This window comes from Epinephelus moara, chromosome 8 (genome assembly GCF_006386435.1).
Source record: "Epinephelus moara isolate mb chromosome 8, YSFRI_EMoa_1.0, whole genome shotgun sequence".
Classification (NCBI taxonomy): domain Eukaryota; kingdom Metazoa; phylum Chordata; class Actinopteri; order Perciformes; family Serranidae; genus Epinephelus; species Epinephelus moara.
Genome location: NC_065513.1, coordinates 44,138,044 through 44,157,398, shown reverse-complemented (window position 1 = coordinate 44,157,398; position 19,355 = coordinate 44,138,044). Strand labels below are relative to the sequence as shown.

The following is a 19,355-nucleotide window of genomic DNA, read 5'->3' as shown; positions in this document are numbered from 1 at the left end:
CAGAGATGGAGACGGGGGGGGGGAGGGTGTAGTTGTGTCAGAAGGTGTAGTTGTGTCACCAGGTGCAGTTGTGTCAGAAGGTGTAGTTGTGTCAGCAGGTGTAGTTGTGTCAGAAGTTGTAGCTCTGTCAGCAGGTGTAGTTGTGTCAGAAGTTGTAGCTGTGTCAGCAGGTGTAGTTGTGACAGAAGGTGTAGCTGTGTCAGAAGGTGTAGTTGTGTCAGAAGGTGTAGCTGTGTCAGCAGGTGTAGTTGTGTCAGAAGGTGCAGCTCTGTCAACAAGTGTAGTTGTGTCAGCAGGTGTAGTTGTGTCAGAAGGTGTAGCTGTGTCAGCAGGTGCAGTTGTGTCAGCAGGTGTTGTTGTGTCAGGTGTACCTGTATCAGAAGGTGTAGCTGTCTGTAGTATCTGCTGGTGGAGACGATGTCCCTCTGAAACGTCTCCAGGCGTCTCCTGAGAGCAGAGCTGTTATCTCCAAGGAGACCGAGCAGAGCGGCTCGTTTCTGCAGACGACAACGGAGCGTCTGGTTGGAGCAAAGCAGCAACACCACCAGGTCAGGAGATCCAATCTGAACACAGAGAGGACAGGTGGAGCAGGACAGGTGCAGCAGAGTCAATACAGGTGGAGCAGACTCAGTACAGGTCAGCAGGACAGGTGAAGCAGAGTCAGTACAGGTGGAGCAGACTCAGTACAGGTGGAGCAGGACAGGTGAAGCAGAGTCAGTACAGGAGGAGCAGAGTCAGTACAGGTGGAGCAGAGTTAGTACAGGTGGAGCAGAGTCAGTACAGGTGGAGCAGAGTTAGTACAGGAGGAGCAGAGTCAGTACAGGAGGAGCAGAGTCAGTAAAGGTGGAGCAGAGTCAATACAGGAGGAGCAGAGTCAGTACAGGTGGAGCAAAGTCAGTACAGGAGGAGCAGAGTTAGTACAGGTGAGCTGGACAGGTGAAGCAGGGTCAGTACAGGAGGAGCAGAGTCAGTACAGGAGGAGCAGAGTTAGTAGAGGTGGAGCACAGTCAGTACAGGTGAGCAGGACAGGTGACGCAGAGTCAATACAGGTGGAGCAGAGTTAGTACAGGTGGAGCAGACTCAGTACAGGTGGAGCAGAGTCAGTACAGGTGAGCAGGATACGTGAAGCAGAGTCAGTACAGGAGGAGCAGAGTCAGTACAGGTGGAGCAGAGTTAATACAGGTGGAGCAGAGTCAGTACAGGAGGAGCAGAGTCAGTACAGGTGAAGCAGAGTCAGTACAGGAGGAGCAGAGTCAGTACAGGTAGAGCAGAGTCAGTACAGGTGAAGCAGAGTCAGTACAGGAGGAGCAGAGTCAGTACAGGTGGAGCAGAGTTAGTACAGGTGGAGCAGAGTCAGTACAGGTAGAGCAGAGTTAGTACAGGTGAAGCAGAGTCAGTACAGGAGGAGCAGAGTCAGTACAGGTAGAGCAGAGTTAGTACAGGTGAAGCAGAGTCAGTACAGGAGGAGCAGAGTCAGTACAGGTAGAGCAGAGTTAGTACAGGTAGAGCAGAGTTAGTACAGGTGAAGCAGAGTCAGTACAGGAGGAGCAGAGTCAGTACAGGTAGAGCAGAGTTAGTACAGGTGAAGCAGAGTCAGTACAGGAGGAGCAGAGTCAGTACAGGTGGAGCAGAGTTAGTACAGGTGGAGTAGAGTCAGTACAGGAAGAGCAGAGTTAGTACAGGTGAGCAGGACACGTGAAGCAGATCAGTACAGGTGAAGCAGAGTCAGTACAGGAGGAGCAGAGTCAGTACAGGTGGAGCAGAGTTAGTACAGGTGGAGCAGAGTCAGTACAGGAGGAGCAGAGTTAGTACAGGTGAGCAGGACACGTGAAGCAGAGTCAGTACAGGTGGAGCAGAGTCAGTACAGGTGGAGCAGACTCAGTACAGGTGGAGCAGAGTCAGTATAGGTTAACAGGACAGGTGAAGCAGAGTCAGTACAGGAGGAGCAGAGTCAGTACAGGTAGAGCAGAGTTAGTACAGGTAGAGTAGAGTCAGTACAGGAGGAGCAGAGTTAGTACAGGTGAGCAGGACACGTGAAGCAGAGTCAGTACAGGTGGAGCAGACTCAGTACAGGTGAGCTGGACAGGTGAAGCAGAGTCAGTACAGGAGGAGCAGAGTCAGTACAGGAGGAGCAGAGTCAGTAGAGGTGGATCACAGTCAGTACAGGTGAGCAGGATAGGTGATGCAGAGTCAGTACAGGTGGAGCAGAGTTAGTACAGGTGGAGCAGAGTCAGTACAGGAGGAGCAGAGTTAGTATAGGTGGAGCAGAGTCAGTACAGGTGAGCAGGACAGGTGAAGCAGAGTCAGTACAGGTGGAGCAGACTCAGTACAGGTTGAGCAGAGTCAATACAGGAGGAGCAGCGTCAGTAAAGGTGGAGCAGAGTCAGTACAGGTGGAGCAGACTCAGTACAGGTGGAGCAGAGTTAGTACAGGTGAAGCAGAGTCAGTACAGGTTGAGCAGAGTCAGTACAGGAGGAGCAGAGTTAGTACAGGTGGAGCAGAGTCATTACAGGTGGAGCAGAGTCAGAATTGCAACAAGCTCTGTAATTGGTCAGTACCTGCTCCTGGAAGCTGAGCGCCTGGTGGATGTCCTGAGGGAACCCATCCACGATGACCCCTCTGACCTCCTTCTGACCAATCAGGTGATGGCTCAGCTCAGAGACTGTCTCCTCCTGGTTAGTTTTGACCTGAGGTTCGAGCTCCCCGTGACCCATCATCTCTGAAAGAACCTCCCACTTCTTGCTGGGTGAGGCGGGGCTTAGTAACTGCCTCCTGAGCAGCTCATCCAATGAGACGACTCTGAAGCGGAAGTAATGAGCAAGCCTCGCCGCCTGACTTCCCTTCCCACTCGCTGGACCGCCTGATGAGAATCAAAGGACAGAGACCACAACATCCTCAGTCTGAACCGGGTCAGGGACCTTCATACACTTCTGTCATTCTTTCCCCTGGCTGAGACCTCCAACTGGTTCTGGTTTAGACCTCTGACTGGTTTTGGTTTAGATCTGACTGGTTCTGGTTTAGATCTCTACCTGGTTCTGGTTTAGACCTCTACCTGGTTAGGGTTTAGATCTCTACCTGGTTCTGGTTTAGATCTCTACCTGGTTCTGGTTTAGATCTCTGACTGGCTCTGGTTTAGATCTATACCTGGTTCTGGTTTAGATCTCTGACTGGTTTTGGTGTAGATCTCTACCTGGTTCTGGTTTAGATCTCTGCCTGGTTCTGGTCCAGATCCCCACCTGGTTCTGCTTTAGGTCTCTGTCTGGTCCTGGTTTAGTTTTCTCCAGGATTTTCTTACCGATGATGAAGATGATGAGGGGGCGTGGCCTCTGAGGAGGTGTGATGCTTACTTCCTGCAGGAGTCCAGACGTTTCTGTCATGTCAGAGTCTGAGTCGATGGAGACCTGAGACTGGACTCGAGGAGGAGGAGGACCAGAAGGAGGACCTGAGAGGAGGAACAGTTAGAAGACTCACATCAAAACTCTGAGACTCTGATTTAAGAACTTCATATCTCCCACTGCAAAATCACACACCTGAAGTTCAACCTGAGCCAACTAAACTCCTTGGGAACTGAACCCCTTGGGAACTGAACTCTTTGGGAACTGAACTTCTTGGGAACTGAACTTTTTGGACACAGAACTCCTTAGAAACTGAACTCCTTAGGAACTGAACTCCTTCGGAACCGAACTTCTTGGGAACTGAACTCCTTGGGAACTCGACTCCTTGGGAACTGAACCCCTTGGGAACTGAACTCTTTGGGAACTGAACTTCTTGGGAACTGAACTCCTTGGCAACTGAACTTCTTGGAAACTGAACATCTTAGGAACTGAACTCCTTGGGAACTGAACTTTTTGGACACAGAACTCCTTAGAAACTGAACTCCTTTGGAACCGAACTTCTTGGGAACTGAACTCCTTGGGAACTGGACTCCTTGGGAACTGAACTCCTTGGGAACTGAACTCCTTCGGAACCAAACTTCTTGGGAACTGAACTCCTTGGGAACTGAACTCCTTGGGAACTGAACTTTTTGGACACCGAACTCCTTAGGAACTGAACTCCTTAGGAACCGAACTTCTTGGGAAGTGGACTCCTTGGGAACTGAACTCCTTCGGAACCGAACTTCTTGGGAGCTGAACTTCTCGGGAACCGAACTCCTTGGGAACTGAACTCCTTAGGAACTGAAATCCTTAGGAACCGAACTTCTTGGGAACTGAACTCCTTGGGAACTGGACTCCTTGGGAACTGGACTCCTTGGGAACTGAACTCCTTCGGAACCGAACTTCTTGGGAGCTGAACTTCTCGGGAACCGAGCTCCTTGGGAACTGAACTTCTTAGGAACTGAACTTTTTGGGAAATGAACTCCAGCTAAAACTCAAACTCACCAATCATTCTTCAGTCTCTTACCAATTGTGATGAAGGTCTTTGTGTCTCCTTCATCCTTCCTCACGCTGTGGACAGACGGGGTCACTGCAGGTCCAGGTGGAGGTACAGGGAGTAATCTGGGTTCAGGAGCTGTTGGGGAGGTTCCAGGTGGTGTTGTTTTGATGATGGAGGACACCATTGTTGTTGTTTGGGGTACTGGTGCTGTTGTGCGGGGTATTGATGGTGTTGTTTGAGGTATTGGTGATGTTGTAGAGGGTATGGGGTTTATTGTGGGGGTTAGTGGTGTTGTAGGGGCTATTTGAGGTGTTGTTTGGGTTATTGGGGATGTTGTAGAGCTGAAAGGTTTTGTTCTGGAGGGTACTGATGGTGTTATAAGAGATATTGGGGGTGTTGTTTGAGGTATTGGGGATGGTGTAGAGGGTATAGGGTTTAATTTGGATGGTGTAGAGGGTATAGGGTTTGTTTTGGGGGGTACAGATGGTGTAGAGGGTATAGGGGCTAGGGCTATTTTGGGGGGTACAGATGGTGTAGAGGGTATAGGGGTAGTTTTGGGGGGTACAGATGGTGTAGAGGGTATAGGGGCTAGGGCTATTTTGGGGGGTACAGATGGTGTAGAGGGTATAGGGGCTATTTTGGGGGGTATTTGAGGTGTTGTTGGAGGAACAGATGATACTGTTCTTGGGGGTTCAGGTGCAGGTTCAAAGGGTGTGGGGCTCAGCTGGCGTCTGTCCGCCTGGATGAACGTGTCCCAGGTGACGGCCTCAGGACCCCCCAGCTGTCTGGTTCTGATCAGGCAGCTCTGCAGGAAGCTGACGGGGTCGTCAGGATGATGGTACAAGACACCTGTCAACAGACTCTGACACAGAGAACACATGAAAGAGTCCCGGAGTCACTAACGTCCTCTGATCATCTGAATAAATCTGAACTAAAGTAAAACTAAAGGTTTTAATTGTATTTAATTCGATTTTTATTTCCAGTCTTTATTTCCTTTATTTTAAACCTCTGGACTAATTTTAATCTTTTTCATCATAAAATCTCAAGATTCATGTTTTATTGGTTGATTTTCAACTTGTTTCTGTCAGTGATGTAAAACGCAGTTTGACTCATGTTTAATATTAAACATCCTGTCTGTAGTGGATTCTCGGTCCAGCTGAGGACCTGACAGCATCAGATCTGTCACTCTGTCCACTCGTATTATGTGAAGTGTTGTTACCGTGGCAACAAACTGAGCATCATGTCTGGATGTTAAAACAAACCTCACGCTGTATGAGTCTGTCTGAACCTGCATTGGTTTCAGCCCTCACAGCAGAGCAACATTTATCACATCTACCAGGAACATGAGAACAGACTGAAGGTTCTCCGACACAGAACGTTACTGACTCTGATATTTACAGTTCAATGAGACAGAAGGAGCCGCAGAGTGAAACAGATCAGAGTCGACTGACAGGACATGTGTCAGACAGATCAATAATCAATAATCAGATGTAACTCAGGATCATAACCAGCTGGTTCCTCTGATCAGCGGAGACTCAACACAAACTGTAAAGATTCAGTCAGAACCGTCTCACCTCCAACAGCTGAGGAAGATGATGCTGACACAGGTATTCCTTCATCTCTGAGCTGCTCATAGTCATCACCTTCTTCTTCTTCTTCTTCTCCCTCTTCTTCTTCTTCTCTGGTTATTCTCACTTGTTCCTGTATCCTCTATCTATCTATCTATCTATCTATCTATCTATCTATCTATCTATCTATCTGTTCGTCTGTCTGTCTGTCCGTCCGTCTGTGCAGTGTGTTCAGAGTGATGATGTCAGAATGACTGACAGCAGCAGCATCAGGTGGACGGAGTCATTGTTCCTGTTGCCTTTATGCTAATGAGGCCAACGAGCTGCTGAGACACATCACACAGAGACCTGATTGGATGACACAGCGTGACATCATCACAGTGACACCTGCTGGCAGAGGAGGTGAAGGTCCAGGTGGAGGTGGTCAGGTATGTCGGGGTCTCGTTCAGGAGTGATGGTAGAACGGAGCGTTGATGGATCAGTGGTTTGAGGTGACCTCAGTAGTGCTGCAGGTGTTATACTGGTCAGATGTGATGAAGAGAAAGCTGAGCTGGGACGCAAAGCTCAAGATGTAGCGGTCCGTCTGCACGGTCCAACAACCACAGTCTTTCACTCAGGAGGCCAGTGTTCACTTCCTGTAAGACTGTAAAGCCAAATTCTGTTCTTTATTCCTAAACCCACCCACGTGCTTTTGTTCAAGGAAGACGATGTCAAGTGGCGGTGTTGTACCCACATAGTGCTTTTATTTTGAAAGAGACTGTATGCAAACTGTACATTTCCTGTGAAAACAGAAGTGTATTTTGAAAACAGACAATGCATGTAACAGGCTGAAGTTGACAAGGCATCCCAGAACGTCAACAACCAACACACCCAGGGTACCTTGGACGTCAAATGCGGACGTGGAAAGTCCATGACCAAACGTGGACATGTGACGAGGTCACAGTGAGGGCGTGTTGGACACGCGGTCACAGTTTGGTTCAGGAAACAAAACTGTCAGTAAGGTTTTAGACAGAAAAGTGTTTTGGTTTAAATTAAGAAGGAAACATGTCGTAAACACGTTACTTGAGTGACGTTAAAATGTGTCACAGTTACACTCTTTTATATTTACTGTATATAGTTCCACTCTTTTATATTTACTGTATATAGTTCCACTCTTTCATATTTACAGTATATAGTTACACTCTTTTATATTTACTGTATATCGTTACACTCTTTCATATTTACAGTATATAGTTACACTCTTTTATATTTACAGTATATAGTTACACTCTTTTATATTTACTGTATATAGTTCCACTCTTTTATATTTACTGTATATAGTTCCACTCTTTTATATTTACTGTATATAGTTACACTCTTTTATATTTACTGTATATAGTTACACTCTTTTGTATTTACTGTATATAGTTACACTCTTTTATATTTACTGTATATAGTTACACTCTTTCATATTTACTGTATATAGTTACACTCTTTTATATTTACTGTATATTGTTACACTCTTTTGTATTTACTGTATATTGTTACACTCTTGTATTTACTGTATAGACTCACACTGACATCAGTTTATATTAAACACTGTTAAACATTTGAACACCGTCACTCTGTCACACATCAACACTGGTCAAGTTTTTATTTTAATGCAGACACAGCTGTCTGTCAGTGTGTGTGGCATCATTATCTGGGTTCAACTGAATGGATCTCAACCATGCAGGAATGTGTGTGTGTGTGTGTGTGTGTGTGTGTGTGTGTGTGTGCGTGTGTGTGTGTGTTTGGACAGGGGGGGAAGGGACATGATTTGGAAGCCTCTCTGTGGTTGCCATAGAGACCGTGATGTAAGCCCAGAGGGGGAGTTTGTCCTCTCTCTTTCTCCTCTATTGTGTCAGTGTGTGTGTGTGTGTTTGTCTAGTGTGTAGTTAGTGTGTATTTATTGTGTGTTATTGTGTGTTCGGTGTGTATAGTGTGTATTTAGTGTGTGTTGTGTGCGGAGCGGCAGTAGATGGGACATTTTCAGTCGGAGCAGAAACGAGCTGAAGAGAAGAAGTGAAAGAAGAGAAAAGAAAAGAGTCTGACAGGAAACAGACGAGAAGAAGAAGAAGAAGAAGAAGAAGAGAAAGAGTTTGTGACGTTGAGGTGCAGTAAGTTTGAACCTTAAACTTTATTTAAACTGAAGATGATTCTGACTGTTTGTCTCATCAGCTTTTTAACGTCTGAACGACATTTTTACTTTTGTGTTTGAAATAAAACTTTCAAACTGAAGATGAACTAAAACAAACGTCACAATCAGTTGGTATCGGAGCTGTGGGGTTCCTCTGTCTATCTGTCTCGGTGTAGTTCCCTCTGATGACCACCGGGTGGTGCTGACAGGTCGTATGTTACTGAATGAACGCAATGACTCTGACACTGAATGTGTGTGTGTGTGTGTGTGTGTGTGTGTGTGTGTGTGTGTCCTTTGTGTTGTAGATGTGATCACACTGATTGTGTGTTGTTGACCTACTTCTGCTGCAGCTCAGTGAGAACAGATCAGAACCTGATGCTCAGCTTTGTATCTCCACAGGGTTCACTCACACTTTGAGCAGAAACATAACGTTTTAAAGTTTCCCTCATCACTTACTGAACACTTTGTGAGTAACTTCAGCATCAGACACAAAAAGACACCTCTCACAACGGTATGACACCCCCGCTGGGCGTCGCATCATACCGCTGTGACAAAACAATGTACACAGTGCACATCCCAACCAGCACAAAGTTGCACATACAGTGGTCTACATACAAAACAACAGAAGAATTTACTGTATACAGTTACAGTAAAAAAACAAAACAAAACTATGCTGCCACATGGTCAACCAAAGTGGCTCGGATCTCATCAGAGATTACGGTCCTTGGCCTTCCTCATCCTCGTCCTTCCCGTCCTCCTCCTCTTACTCTCACTCCTCTGGCTCTGGCTCTGGCTCTGTTTCCAATGTTGGCATCCATTGCTCCAAAACAGAAAAGCTCACCTGTTGCCCTTTTATGCTAAAGCTCTGATTGCTAATTGTAAAACTGTGTGACAGGTGTTTGCCCATGTGATGAGTCAGTGTGCATAGTAGGGCAATTAACTTTAGAATTTTGAATGACAGTGTGTTCCTTGTGAAAACAAGAGATTTTCTTCCAAATGCCAAATGCAGAGAATTGTGTGTAGTGTTTTGAAAAAAGTGTGTTTTAGAACTGCAATTTGAGTGTAAAGCAGGAATTGTGCTTGTAGTTTAGCAGAATTGGTTCAGGGGGTTGGTGCATGAGTTACATGTTGTGGTCATTGTGTCTCAAGTACCAGTATTTGTGTGTAAACAACTGAGAAAAACTGTAACACAAAGATATTTAGAATAAAAACATGTTGAGTCTGTGTGTAGAAATATACAGATATGTGCTACATTAAACACTGAATAAACTAATATTACATTCAGAAATCCAAAATATGTTTGATGTTATAATCTGCACTGCAGTTTTCACATCAGTAGAATAAAACAAGAAGCTGTTCACTTGCTGTGTGAGTGTGGAAACAAACCATGTTCTGTCATGTAGACGTGACAGAACAGTGATATCATACCCTGGGTATGTTAGAACCCTGTTAGCTGTCCTGTTAGCTGTTCTGTTAGCTGTCAAGTTAGCTGTTCTTTTAGCTGTTCTGTTAGCAGTCATGTTAGCTGTTCTTTTAGCTGTCCTGTTAGCTGTCCTGTTAGCTGTTCTTTTAGCTGTCCTGTTAGCTGTTCTGTTAGCTGTCATGTTAGCTGTCATGTTAGCTGTTCTTTTAGCTGTTCTGTTAGCAGTCATGTTAGCTGTTCTTTTAGCTGTCCTGTTAGCTGTCATGATAGCTGTCCTGTTAGCTGTCATGTTAGCTGTCATGTTAGCTGTTCTTTTAGCTGTCCTGTTAGCTGTTCTGTTAGCTGTCCTGTTAGCTGTTCTGTTAGCTGTCCTGTTAGCTGTTCTGTTAGCTGTCATGTTAGCTGTTCTTTTAGCTGTCCTGTTAGCTGTTCTGTTAGCTGTTCTGTTACCTGTCCTATTAGCTGTTCTGTTATCTGTCCTGTTAGCTGTTCTGTTAGTCTAGTGCTAACGTAAGTATTTAATCTGGACAAGTTGTTGTGTAACCACCGGACAGAGCTACCGTTAGCATGCTAACATCATGTTCAGACTGAGGAGCAGCTTTAAAGAGCTGAAACATGTTTGTCGTCTCTGACGTCAGTTTAATAATGATTTTACTTTAAATGACACAACTCTCTGTCTGATCAGATTTAGCTCCTCCCACTGATGACAACAGTGATTATAGCCCCGCCCACAGCTCCATCATGGCTGACAGGAAGCTCTCAGGTTTACCTGCCCCCTCCCTGTCTTCACCCTGTCATCAGAACGGCAGGATTGGGGGGACGACATCCAAAGGCTCCCCACCCCCCCACAGTAATGGCTGTTTGGAGGCGGGACCAGGACGCCTCAGTACCAGTAACACCAGTGCTATTTCCCAGCGTCCCCCCACACCCAGCAACAGGATCTCAGCCTCCACCTCACCCCTCAGGACCCTCGCAGGTCTTGTGACTCCTGTGTCAAGTCCTGGTGCTGAAGGTGGCTCCACTCGGCCCCGGGGTCATAGCCTTGGCTCCGCCCTGAGTCCCAGGACCAGAACCATGACCTCCAGAAACAAGGTAACTGTCACCTGTCAGAGAGATGAACTCTAGAGATCAGAACGTGATGTGATATTTAATGTGATCACATGACGTAACGACTCACACCTGGTCCCCGTGTTGTTGCTGTAGCGCAGGAGCAGCCAACAGGAGGAGCCAGAGGCCTTGTTGGACCTGATCCTGGAGTGTCAGGGTCAGAGACTGGAGGACCAGAGAGCCAGCCTCAGTCTGTTACCTGACCCAGGTCCAGCTGCTCTGTGTGGGGCCTGCAGCCCCGACCAGACCTCCTTACCTGGTCTGGACTTTTACTACATGCTCATACACTACCAGGTACATCACCTGGAGACACTCTGAACCAGTGGGGACAGGGAGGGGGGACGATGATGAGACGAGGTGATAGTGTGTCTCCATCTGATCCTGATGAGTTTTTCAAGTCATCTGGACTTCAGCTCACCATGTGAGGACAGTACAGACTGTCAGTCAGGGACAGGGTGGGGAGAGCCTGAAACAAGGGCTTTATAAACAAACATTCAGGTGTCAACATGAAGACCCTAGATACCTGTACCCTGGAATACAGCATACAGCCAGCACTGGGTACAGGGTACAGGCAGAAACAAGATGAAGGGTACAGGCAGAAACAAGATGAAGGGTACAGGCAGAAACAAGATGAAGGGTACAAGCAGAAACAAGATAAAGGGTACAGGCAGAAACAAGATGAAGGGTACAGTCAGAAACAAGATGAAGGGTACAAGCAGAAACGGGATGAAGGGTACAGGCAGAGACAAGATGAAGGGTACAGGCAGAAACAAGATGAAGGGTACAGGCAGATACAAGATGAAGGGTACAGGCAGAAACAAGATGAAGGTTACAGGCAGATACAAGATGAAGGGTACAGGCAGAGACAAGATGAAGGGTACAGGCAGAAACAAGATGAAGGGTACAGGCAGATACAAGATGAAGGGTACAGACAGAAACAAGATGAAAGGTACAGGCAGATACAAGATGAAGGGTACAGGCAGAAACAAGATAAAGGCTACAGGCAGAAACAAGATAAAGGGTACAGGCAGAGACAAGATGAAGGGTACAGACAGAAACAAGATGAAAGTTACAGGCAGAAACAAGATTAAGGGTACAGGCAGAAACAGTCTGGTAACATTGTCCATCTGATGGATGGTGGATTGCCCAGTGTACTGGTTTAACTGGTTCCAGGTTTAAAGAGGGGGGCAAATGACAGGTGGACAGGTGTGGTTCTGTGAGAGAATGGGGAACAGTATGGAGGAGACTGGACAGGTGTGTTATGATCTTAGTCCCTGTATGTCTCACTGTGTCTCCCTGTGTCTCATCATGTGTCTCCCTGTGTCTCATCATGTGTCTCACTGTGTCTAATTGTGTCTCATCATGTGTCTCACTGTGTCTCCCTGTGTCTCATCATGTGTCTCCCTGTGTCTCACTGTGTCTCTCTGTGTCTCATCATGTGTCTTATTGTGTCTCACTGTGTCTCATTGTGTCCCACTGTGTCTTCCTGTGTCTCATCATGAGTCTCACTGTGTCTCATTGTGTCTCATCATGTGTCGTTTTGTGTCTCACTGTGTCTCATTGTGTCCTACTGTGTCTCCCTGTGTCTCATCATGTGTCTCACTGTGTCTAATTGTGTCTCATCATGTGTCTCACTGTGTCTAATTGTGTCTCATCATGTGTCTCACTGTCTCCCTGTGTCTCATCATGTGTCTCCCTGTGTCACATCATGTGTCTCACTATGGTCTCACTGTGTCTTATTGTGTCTCATTATGTCTCATTGTGTCTCATCATGTGTCTCTTTGTGTCCCACAGTCTGACAGGATGGAGGACCAGAGGTGTTCCCTCCCTAGCCTGGATGACGTGGTGGGTTCAGTTCCTGAGGGACAGGAGGACTTCTTCAGTCTGGTTCAGAGGGTTCAGTCCAGGAGGATGGACGAACAGAGAGCATCACTGCTGCTAACACACTCCGAGGATGGCCACGATCCACACATCAACACACACACAGCAGGCTCCTCCCCCCATCATCATCATCCTCATCATCATCACTGATGAAGAGCAGGGCCCACAGGAATTGCTCCTGTGTGTCAGACTGTGGAACCCAGTCTGGATCTTTCATCGGGACATTTGAGATTTTTTTAGATTTTTCAGTGAATCAGTAATTCAGACTGTGTCGTCATGGAAACAACAAAGTGACAATGACAATGGTGAACGCACCCTGAAGGTCTGACCTGAGAACAGGACAGAGGGTTGTGACTGCAGTTTAAGGTTCCTGTAGAATTTGTTTAATGAGAGGTTCCTTGTGACTCATGATATACCTGACACACCTGACCTTCGTCCTCCTGTCAGGGACACATTGCTCGGAGCAGTGAAGGAAAAAGAAGAGGACGGTTATCTGGAACGTTTGGACAGAAACAAAATTTAAAATATTTCAAACATCATCTTTACTCCTGTTCTGAGGAAGGAAATACACTCAACTTGTTTATTACACCTCAGTGGGCCTAATGAGTCCCTGAACGACTTCCTGAATGAGTCCCTGAATGAGTTCCCAAACAAGTTCCTGAACGAGTTCCCAAACAAGTTCTTAAATGAGTCCCTGAATGAGTTCCCATACAAGTTCCTGAATGAGTTCCCAAACTAGTTCCTAAATGAGTTCCTTGATGAGTTCCTAAAGGAGTTCTAGGATGAGTTCCTCAACGAATTCTGGAACAAGTCTCTGAAGCAGTTCTTGAATGAATTCTTGAGCAACTTCCTTGATGAGTTTTTGAATGAGTTCCCAAACAAGTTCCTGAATGAGTTCCCAAACAAGTTCCTGAAGTAGTTCCTAAATGAGTTCCTTGATGAGTTCCTAAAAGAGTTCTAGGATGAGTTCTTCAACAAATTCTGGAACAAGTCTCTGAAGCAGTTCTTGAATGAATTCTTGAGCAACTTCCCTGATGAGTTTCTGAAACAGTTCCCAAACAAGTTCCTAAATGAGTTCCTGAACTAGTTCCTAAATGAGTTCCTTGATGAGTTCCTTAAAGAGTTCTAGGATGAGTTCCTCAACGAATTCTGGAACAAGTCTCTGAAGCAGTTCTTGAATGAATTCTTGAGCAACTTCCCTGATGAGTTTCTGAAACAGTTCCCAAACAAGTTCCTGAATGAGTTCCTGAACTAGTTCCTAAATGAGTTACTTGAGTTCCTTGATGAGTTCCTTAAAGAGTTCTAGGATGAGTTCCTCAACGAATTCTGGAACAAGTCTTTGAAGCAGTTCTTGAATGAATTCTTGAGCAACTTCCCTGATGAGTTTCTGAAAGAGTTCCCAAACAAGTTCCTGAATGAGTTCCTGAAGTAGTTCCAAAATGAGTTCCTTGATGAGTTCCTAAAAGAGCTCTAGGATGAGTTCCTCAACAAATTCTGGAACAAGTCTCTGAAGCAGTTCCTGAATAAGTTCTTGAACAACTTCCCTGATGAGTTTCTGAATGAGTTCCCAAACGAGTTCCAAAATTAGTTCCTGGGCAAGATCCCGAAGATGTTCCAGAAAGAGCCCCTCAACAAATTCTTGAACAAACTCCTGAGCAGGTTCCTTAATAAATTCCTGAAAAAGTTCTTGAACGAGATCCTGAATAAGACAGCAGCACTTAACAACTAATAACAGCAACAGGATGTTTTATTTTGGTGGTACAGATCAGAGAGAGCAGACAGACTGCAGATTTGATCTTTGTTTAAAAACTTGAGTATCAGAGTTCTGATTCTCACAGTTCTGGGGCCTAGTTACAGAAAATGATCCTCACTGCTTGTCATGTCCAAAGTTCTGAAGTACAGAAACACAACACCCAGGTGGACGCGGTAATTTTACACCCTTTATGGGCGAGCTGCCCGTAAAGGGTCTAGATCAGTCTGTTTTGGGTTTGACATTCTCATCGGCCTCCATGCTGCTCTCTGCAGTTTACTAACCTGTTTTCAGACCGTGTGTGACATTGAAAGTGACACAGCAGAGAGCAGAGAAAAATAAAACCAGAGCATCATACTGGTCTAGTGCACAGCTCTGCAGCAGACCAGTATGACTCTCCACTGTCAGTGGGAGAGGAGTCTATGTTAGCAGGTTTTCCAATGTTTAAAAAAAAACCACCCATACTCGCACTAGTTTTAGATGAAAGGTGGTGAATCTCAACATCTGGGAGTTGGTGTTGTTCCCCTTCTTCAGCTTCACAGCCGTACAGACACATTTTCATCAGTTCCTTTAACGTTAGGATGTACGGAGTCTTTACCGTCCTGATTTAAGATTCCTAACCTGAGAAGCTCATCGGTTCTGTACGAGCTGAATTCCTGTTCTGACCTAAGACAGTTTTAGTTTAAGATTTGTTTTTCTACACGCAGTCAGGAAGCATTGTTTCTGTGACACCAACAATCCAAATGTCTTCCTGAACTGAGAAATGATTTCAGACTGATGAAGTTTCTGTAACGACGCCGTCAGACCTCATGATGAGATGAAGTGTGATGATTCCCGAGCGCGGCACTGCTCCCTCGAGATGGGTCAAATGCGGAGAACAAATTTCACACACTCAGGTGTGTGACAATCAGTGGAACTTTAATCTTAATCTAGGTGTCATGTTTAAAACCACAGAGAAGTTGTCTCGACACGCTGTAACTGCGTCTGACTGATGTCAGCTGACTCCGCCCCTCCAGACTGCAGACGGAGGTTTCTGTTTCTCACAGAGAGGTTTTTCTTACTTCTTGTCGTCTGACTGTTTTCAGGACGTAAAATGGATTTTATGTTTTTTCTTCATGTGACGGACTTAACAGGCGTGTTCAGTGTCAGTGTTTTTTGTCTCCAGACGGCTCGCTGCTGTGTGATGTCATATGTAAAGAAGATATCCTGTGATGAGACATTTATCTTCTTCTCTGAAACTCCATGATGACCAGTGAGGATGTTTGTCTGTCCCGTAGCTAGTGTCTCTGTGTCTTTAGAGACGATAACACGTTACTGATCCTACTGATCTATTAAACATCAGATTTGATTCTGACCCACAGACGAAGAACTGAACTGAAACACGACTTATTTCTTAACCTGAATATTTCACATTATGCATCTGAAGAGTTGAATTTGTAATGAACTGAAACTTTGAATAAAAATCTTTGTGCATTTTTATGTTTATGACTAAAATCACAGTTGATCATTTAGTTAAATGACAGGAGATCTGAATGTACCTGAAGTGTGTGGAGTAAAAGTCCTCATGGTTAAGGTAAGATATAATAATGTAATTATTGATCCTCACAGGGGAAACTCTGTCACTGCAGCAGCTCACTCACACACACACACACACACACACACACACACACACACACACACACACACACACACACAGACACACACACACAGATAAATCAATATTCAGTTCAATAAAACTTTATTTATCCTGAGGGAAGTTCTTGTCCCAGAGAATGCTTCAAATACAGGAAGTGAATCTGAGTGACGTGAACTCGTCTATCTTATTAACCTGCCATCTCAGGTTCCCATAACGATAGAGGGAAGATTCAACCTTTACCTCCTCTTCGCCAGCCTTCATCTCTTCCTCCTCCTCCTCCTCCTCCTCCTCCGAAGCTTCGTGGGGATTTCAGGTCTCACTCAGTTCAAGCTGTGATGTTGGAGGCTCATCAGCTGATCTCTGGTGTGGAGCCCTGACTTGACTCCACCAGGACAGGACGGAGGTCCGACACAATAAAGAACGTATGAAGCCATGTTGTCATAAATGTACCTGACCACACTGCTACAGGACGACCAACAGACGACTGTAAAGACAACATGACTAAGAGGAAACAAGGCCATAAAGACACAAGACGACAAAGAGCGACTCTGACAGGCTGCCGTGGAGACAGCGTCAGAGGAGAGTGAGGTCAGAGGTTTATACAAAATACATTTATTTATATAAAAACTGAAATGAACCAGCAATGAAATCAGAATATAAGCTAGAGTCAGAGATTTGACAGATCTCTGAACTCATCAAACACTGTAAAGCTTTGGAAACAGCTTCACAAAATAAATGTGTCACACATATTTGTTGTTGTTTGGGCATTTAATTCTGTCATATGAACATCAAAACATCAAATACACTTTTCACTATTTACTATTACTATTCAAAGTAAAAATCTAATTTTAAATTTGATTTGTTAAATTTCAATGAACTATGAAAAATAAATGTGGTGAGCTGAGGTTTCTCAACAACTCTGAAACAGGAAGTGCTCTTTACTTCCCCTTTGACAGCTTCCTGTCAGACCCTCTGATGTTATCACCGTGTTTACGACTGAACTTTGACCACCACATCAACTGTGACATACAGAAACATTCATCACTATGTGATGTCACTGATTTACAACACATTTAAACACAGTACATGCTGGGAAACTCTGCCGATTCAGACCGAACATGCCACATGTTAATGACAGTGATGTTTATTGGTCTTAAACTAATTAGGTGAAATCAGCTTCATGAAGTTCATTCACACGAACTCATGTCCCTGCTGAGACGAGGTGTGATCGATCAGATCAGCTGTTACCTATCAGATATTGATCAGCTGTGAGCATCTGTTCTCTCTGACTTTAATAAGAACATTTAAGGACCACATTTAGTTCCTCTTCTGTTCTTTGACAAAAACCTGCAGGAACCTCAACAAGTCCTTCAACAAGTCCTTCATCCCTGTCCTGACCTGCTGGAGAGGAGTCAAAGAACTTAGTTACATTTCAAAGAACAGAAACTGGGTCAGAGTGAGACCCCCCCCCCCCTTCCTCCTGCTGCGCTTTAAGGCGCCCTGCGCATGCGCTGATGAAGAACAGGAAGTAAACAAGCAGCGTGTCTCGTTCAGGCCGCGTGCAGCCGCAGAAACAAACAGACGGTGAGTCAATAAATATATCAAATATGTAAAATATCCGGATTCATGTCTGGATTCAGGGCCAGGACCAGACTCCCGCTCCGATAATCGAGTCTGCTCTCGGCTCTGGTTCCGGGTCTCCTCTGAGAGCCGGTCTTATCTCCGGCTCTGGTCTCGTGGTGTTGTCAAGTTCCTATTTAAAACCCGCCACCGCCGCTCCACGCTGGGCTCCCGTAGTTCAGAGTGGGTTCACCCCTCCCCCCGCGCGGTTAATACACAAACAACATGGAAAGAAGAACTCCTTCTCAAGAAAGGGAACGAGTTCTTCAGCGCTTTTGTGTGCTCACTTGTGTGTGTGTGTGTGTGTGTGTGTGTGTGTGTGTGTGTGTGTGTGTGTGCGCGCGCGCGCGCGAGTTCAGGGCCGAACTCCACCGTGCGCGACACAGAGAGCAGAGGAGGATTTTAGATGCGCACCGTGTAGGGACATAAATGACATGCCGTTGTGTCAGTAAGATAAATAAGTGTTACCAACGCCAAGCTGGCAGACCCCCGAACCGTAGTAAAGAGACCTCCGAAGACCATTAGCTCCTTTAGCTTGTGTTAGCCGTTGTGGCAACAACACATAAACAACGGGACTTCGTCTGCGTTAAAGAACGGCACTTTATTTTCAGCACTGCAGGGATGATGCACAGCCTCTGTCATCAGTGTCTGACTTTTACATAGAGGGAAATAACTCAAAAACAGCATGCAGAACTGTGAAGGCTTCTTCACTTTGGCTGCTCGATGTAAACAGAGCACATGCCTCACTTTTCTTTCAAAGCTGGGGTTTATTCACATGCTGAAAGCTTTGGACCCCAGGTATGTGCTACCAAGCTGCAGTCTGATTTTTTATATATATATATATATATATATATATATATATATATATATATATATATATATATATATATATATATATATATATTTTAACTAGGAGGGGAAAAAAAATCGAGATTTTTTTTAGGCCATATCGCCCAGCCCTACTGGGCTCAGTGGTTCAGGTCTGGGCTCAGTGGTCCGGGTCACTGACTGTTGTCTGGTCTGTGTGTTTGTGTTGTTCAGGGTTCTGTGTTAAAGGTTCTCCTGAGGTCTGTAAGAAACCAGTCTTTATCACGTCCACTAACAGAACCACAGCAGTTCGGGTTCAGGTCTGGGGTCACGTTCGGGTTCAGGTCTGGGTTATAGAACCACTGTGATCAGCTGAACTGTTCTCTGAAGAACGATTGACAGAGAGAAGAACAGTCTGATTTTACCCTCCTCTGTCTGAGAACCATCAGATCCATCAGAACCAGATGATCAGTGAGTTAATAAACATAAACAGAACCTCAGAACAATAAACTGAGAAGAGTCAGAACCAGACACTACGGTCTCTTCATCAGGAGAACAGATCCTGCAGAACAAACGTCATACAGTCTGTCTCTATACTTTTTATTCAACTGAGAAACTTTTAGAACTGAACTCTGTAAATTAAATTTAATAACTGAATTTAATTATTTAGATTTTTATTTCAATAACATGTTCTGTAGGATCTGTTCTCCTGATGAAGGGACCATAGTGTCTGGTTCTGACTGTTCTGTTTATTGTTCTGAGGTTCTGTCAGTGTTCATTAACTGAGGCTCACTGATCATCTGGTTCTGGTGGCTCTCAGACAGAGGAGGGTAAAATCAGATCTGCTGCTCAGTCTGTATGCTGCTACGCTACATCAGTCTGTACACTGCTACGCTACATGGGTCTGTACGCTGCTATGCTACATCTGTCTGTATGCTGCTACGCTACATGGGTCTGTACGCTGCTACGCTACATGGGTCTGTACGCTGCTACACTACATCAGTCTGTACGCTGCTACGCTACATGGGTCT

General features: G+C 45.3%; 4 protein-coding genes across 6 annotated transcripts in view; 3 read left to right on the top strand and 1 right to left on the bottom strand.

The window, feature by feature from the left end:
• Positions 1-6,008, bottom strand: part of LOC126394917 (adenylate kinase isoenzyme 5-like) — a 7,674-nt gene extending 1,666 nt beyond the window's left edge. The window contains exons 1-7 of the mRNA XM_050052059.1: positions 5,949-6,008; positions 5,054-5,236; positions 4,577-4,730; positions 4,402-4,464; positions 3,296-3,442; positions 2,559-2,860; positions 372-563 (exon numbers count right to left, since the gene is read on the bottom strand). Coding sequence (XP_049908016.1) covers positions 372-563; positions 2,559-2,860; positions 3,296-3,442; positions 4,402-4,464; positions 4,577-4,730; positions 5,054-5,236; positions 5,949-6,008 — 1,101 coding nt within the window. The remainder of the gene's footprint in view (positions 1-371; positions 564-2,558; positions 2,861-3,295; positions 3,443-4,401; positions 4,465-4,576; positions 4,731-5,053; positions 5,237-5,948) is intronic.
• Positions 6,009-7,822: 1,814 nt separating this feature from the next.
• Positions 7,823-15,734, top strand: LOC126395000 (G-protein-signaling modulator 2-like). Of its 2 annotated transcripts, none has more exons than XM_050052171.1 (4): positions 7,823-8,075; positions 10,209-10,615; positions 10,727-10,924; positions 12,425-15,734. In XM_050052171.1, exons 2-4 carry the CDS (start codon positions 10,265-10,267, stop codon positions 12,659-12,661), a joined length of 786 nt encoding a protein of 261 aa, XP_049908128.1. In that variant the 5' UTR covers positions 7,823-8,075; positions 10,209-10,264; the 3' UTR covers positions 12,662-15,734. The 2 variants fall into 2 exon arrangements, with proteins under 2 accessions (XP_049908128.1, XP_049908127.1); XM_050052170.1 differs by having other exon boundaries at positions 7,823-8,080.
• Positions 11,063-11,843, top strand: LOC126395001 (cyclic nucleotide-gated cation channel beta-1-like). The gene is made up of 2 exons (XM_050052172.1): positions 11,063-11,531; positions 11,580-11,843. The coding sequence occupies exons 1-2, from the start codon at positions 11,137-11,139 to the stop codon at positions 11,719-11,721; spliced, it is 537 nt and encodes a 178-aa protein (XP_049908129.1). The 5' UTR covers positions 11,063-11,136; the 3' UTR covers positions 11,722-11,843.
• Positions 15,735-17,253: 1,519 nt separating the features above from the next.
• LOC126394079 (transcription termination factor 1-like) overlaps positions 17,254-19,355 on the top strand; it is a 15,689-nt gene continuing 13,587 nt past the window's right edge. The window contains exon 1 of one of the 2 annotated variants that reach the window (XM_050050679.1): positions 17,254-17,481. Coding sequence is in view for 1 of the 2 variants with exons in the window: in XM_050050675.1 (XP_049906632.1) it covers positions 18,203-18,315 (113 nt within the window). In the remaining variant the exon portion in view is untranslated. Of the gene's footprint in view, positions 17,482-17,911; positions 18,316-19,355 lie in introns of those variants that run through there. The other variant, XM_050050675.1, reaches the window with a different exon arrangement.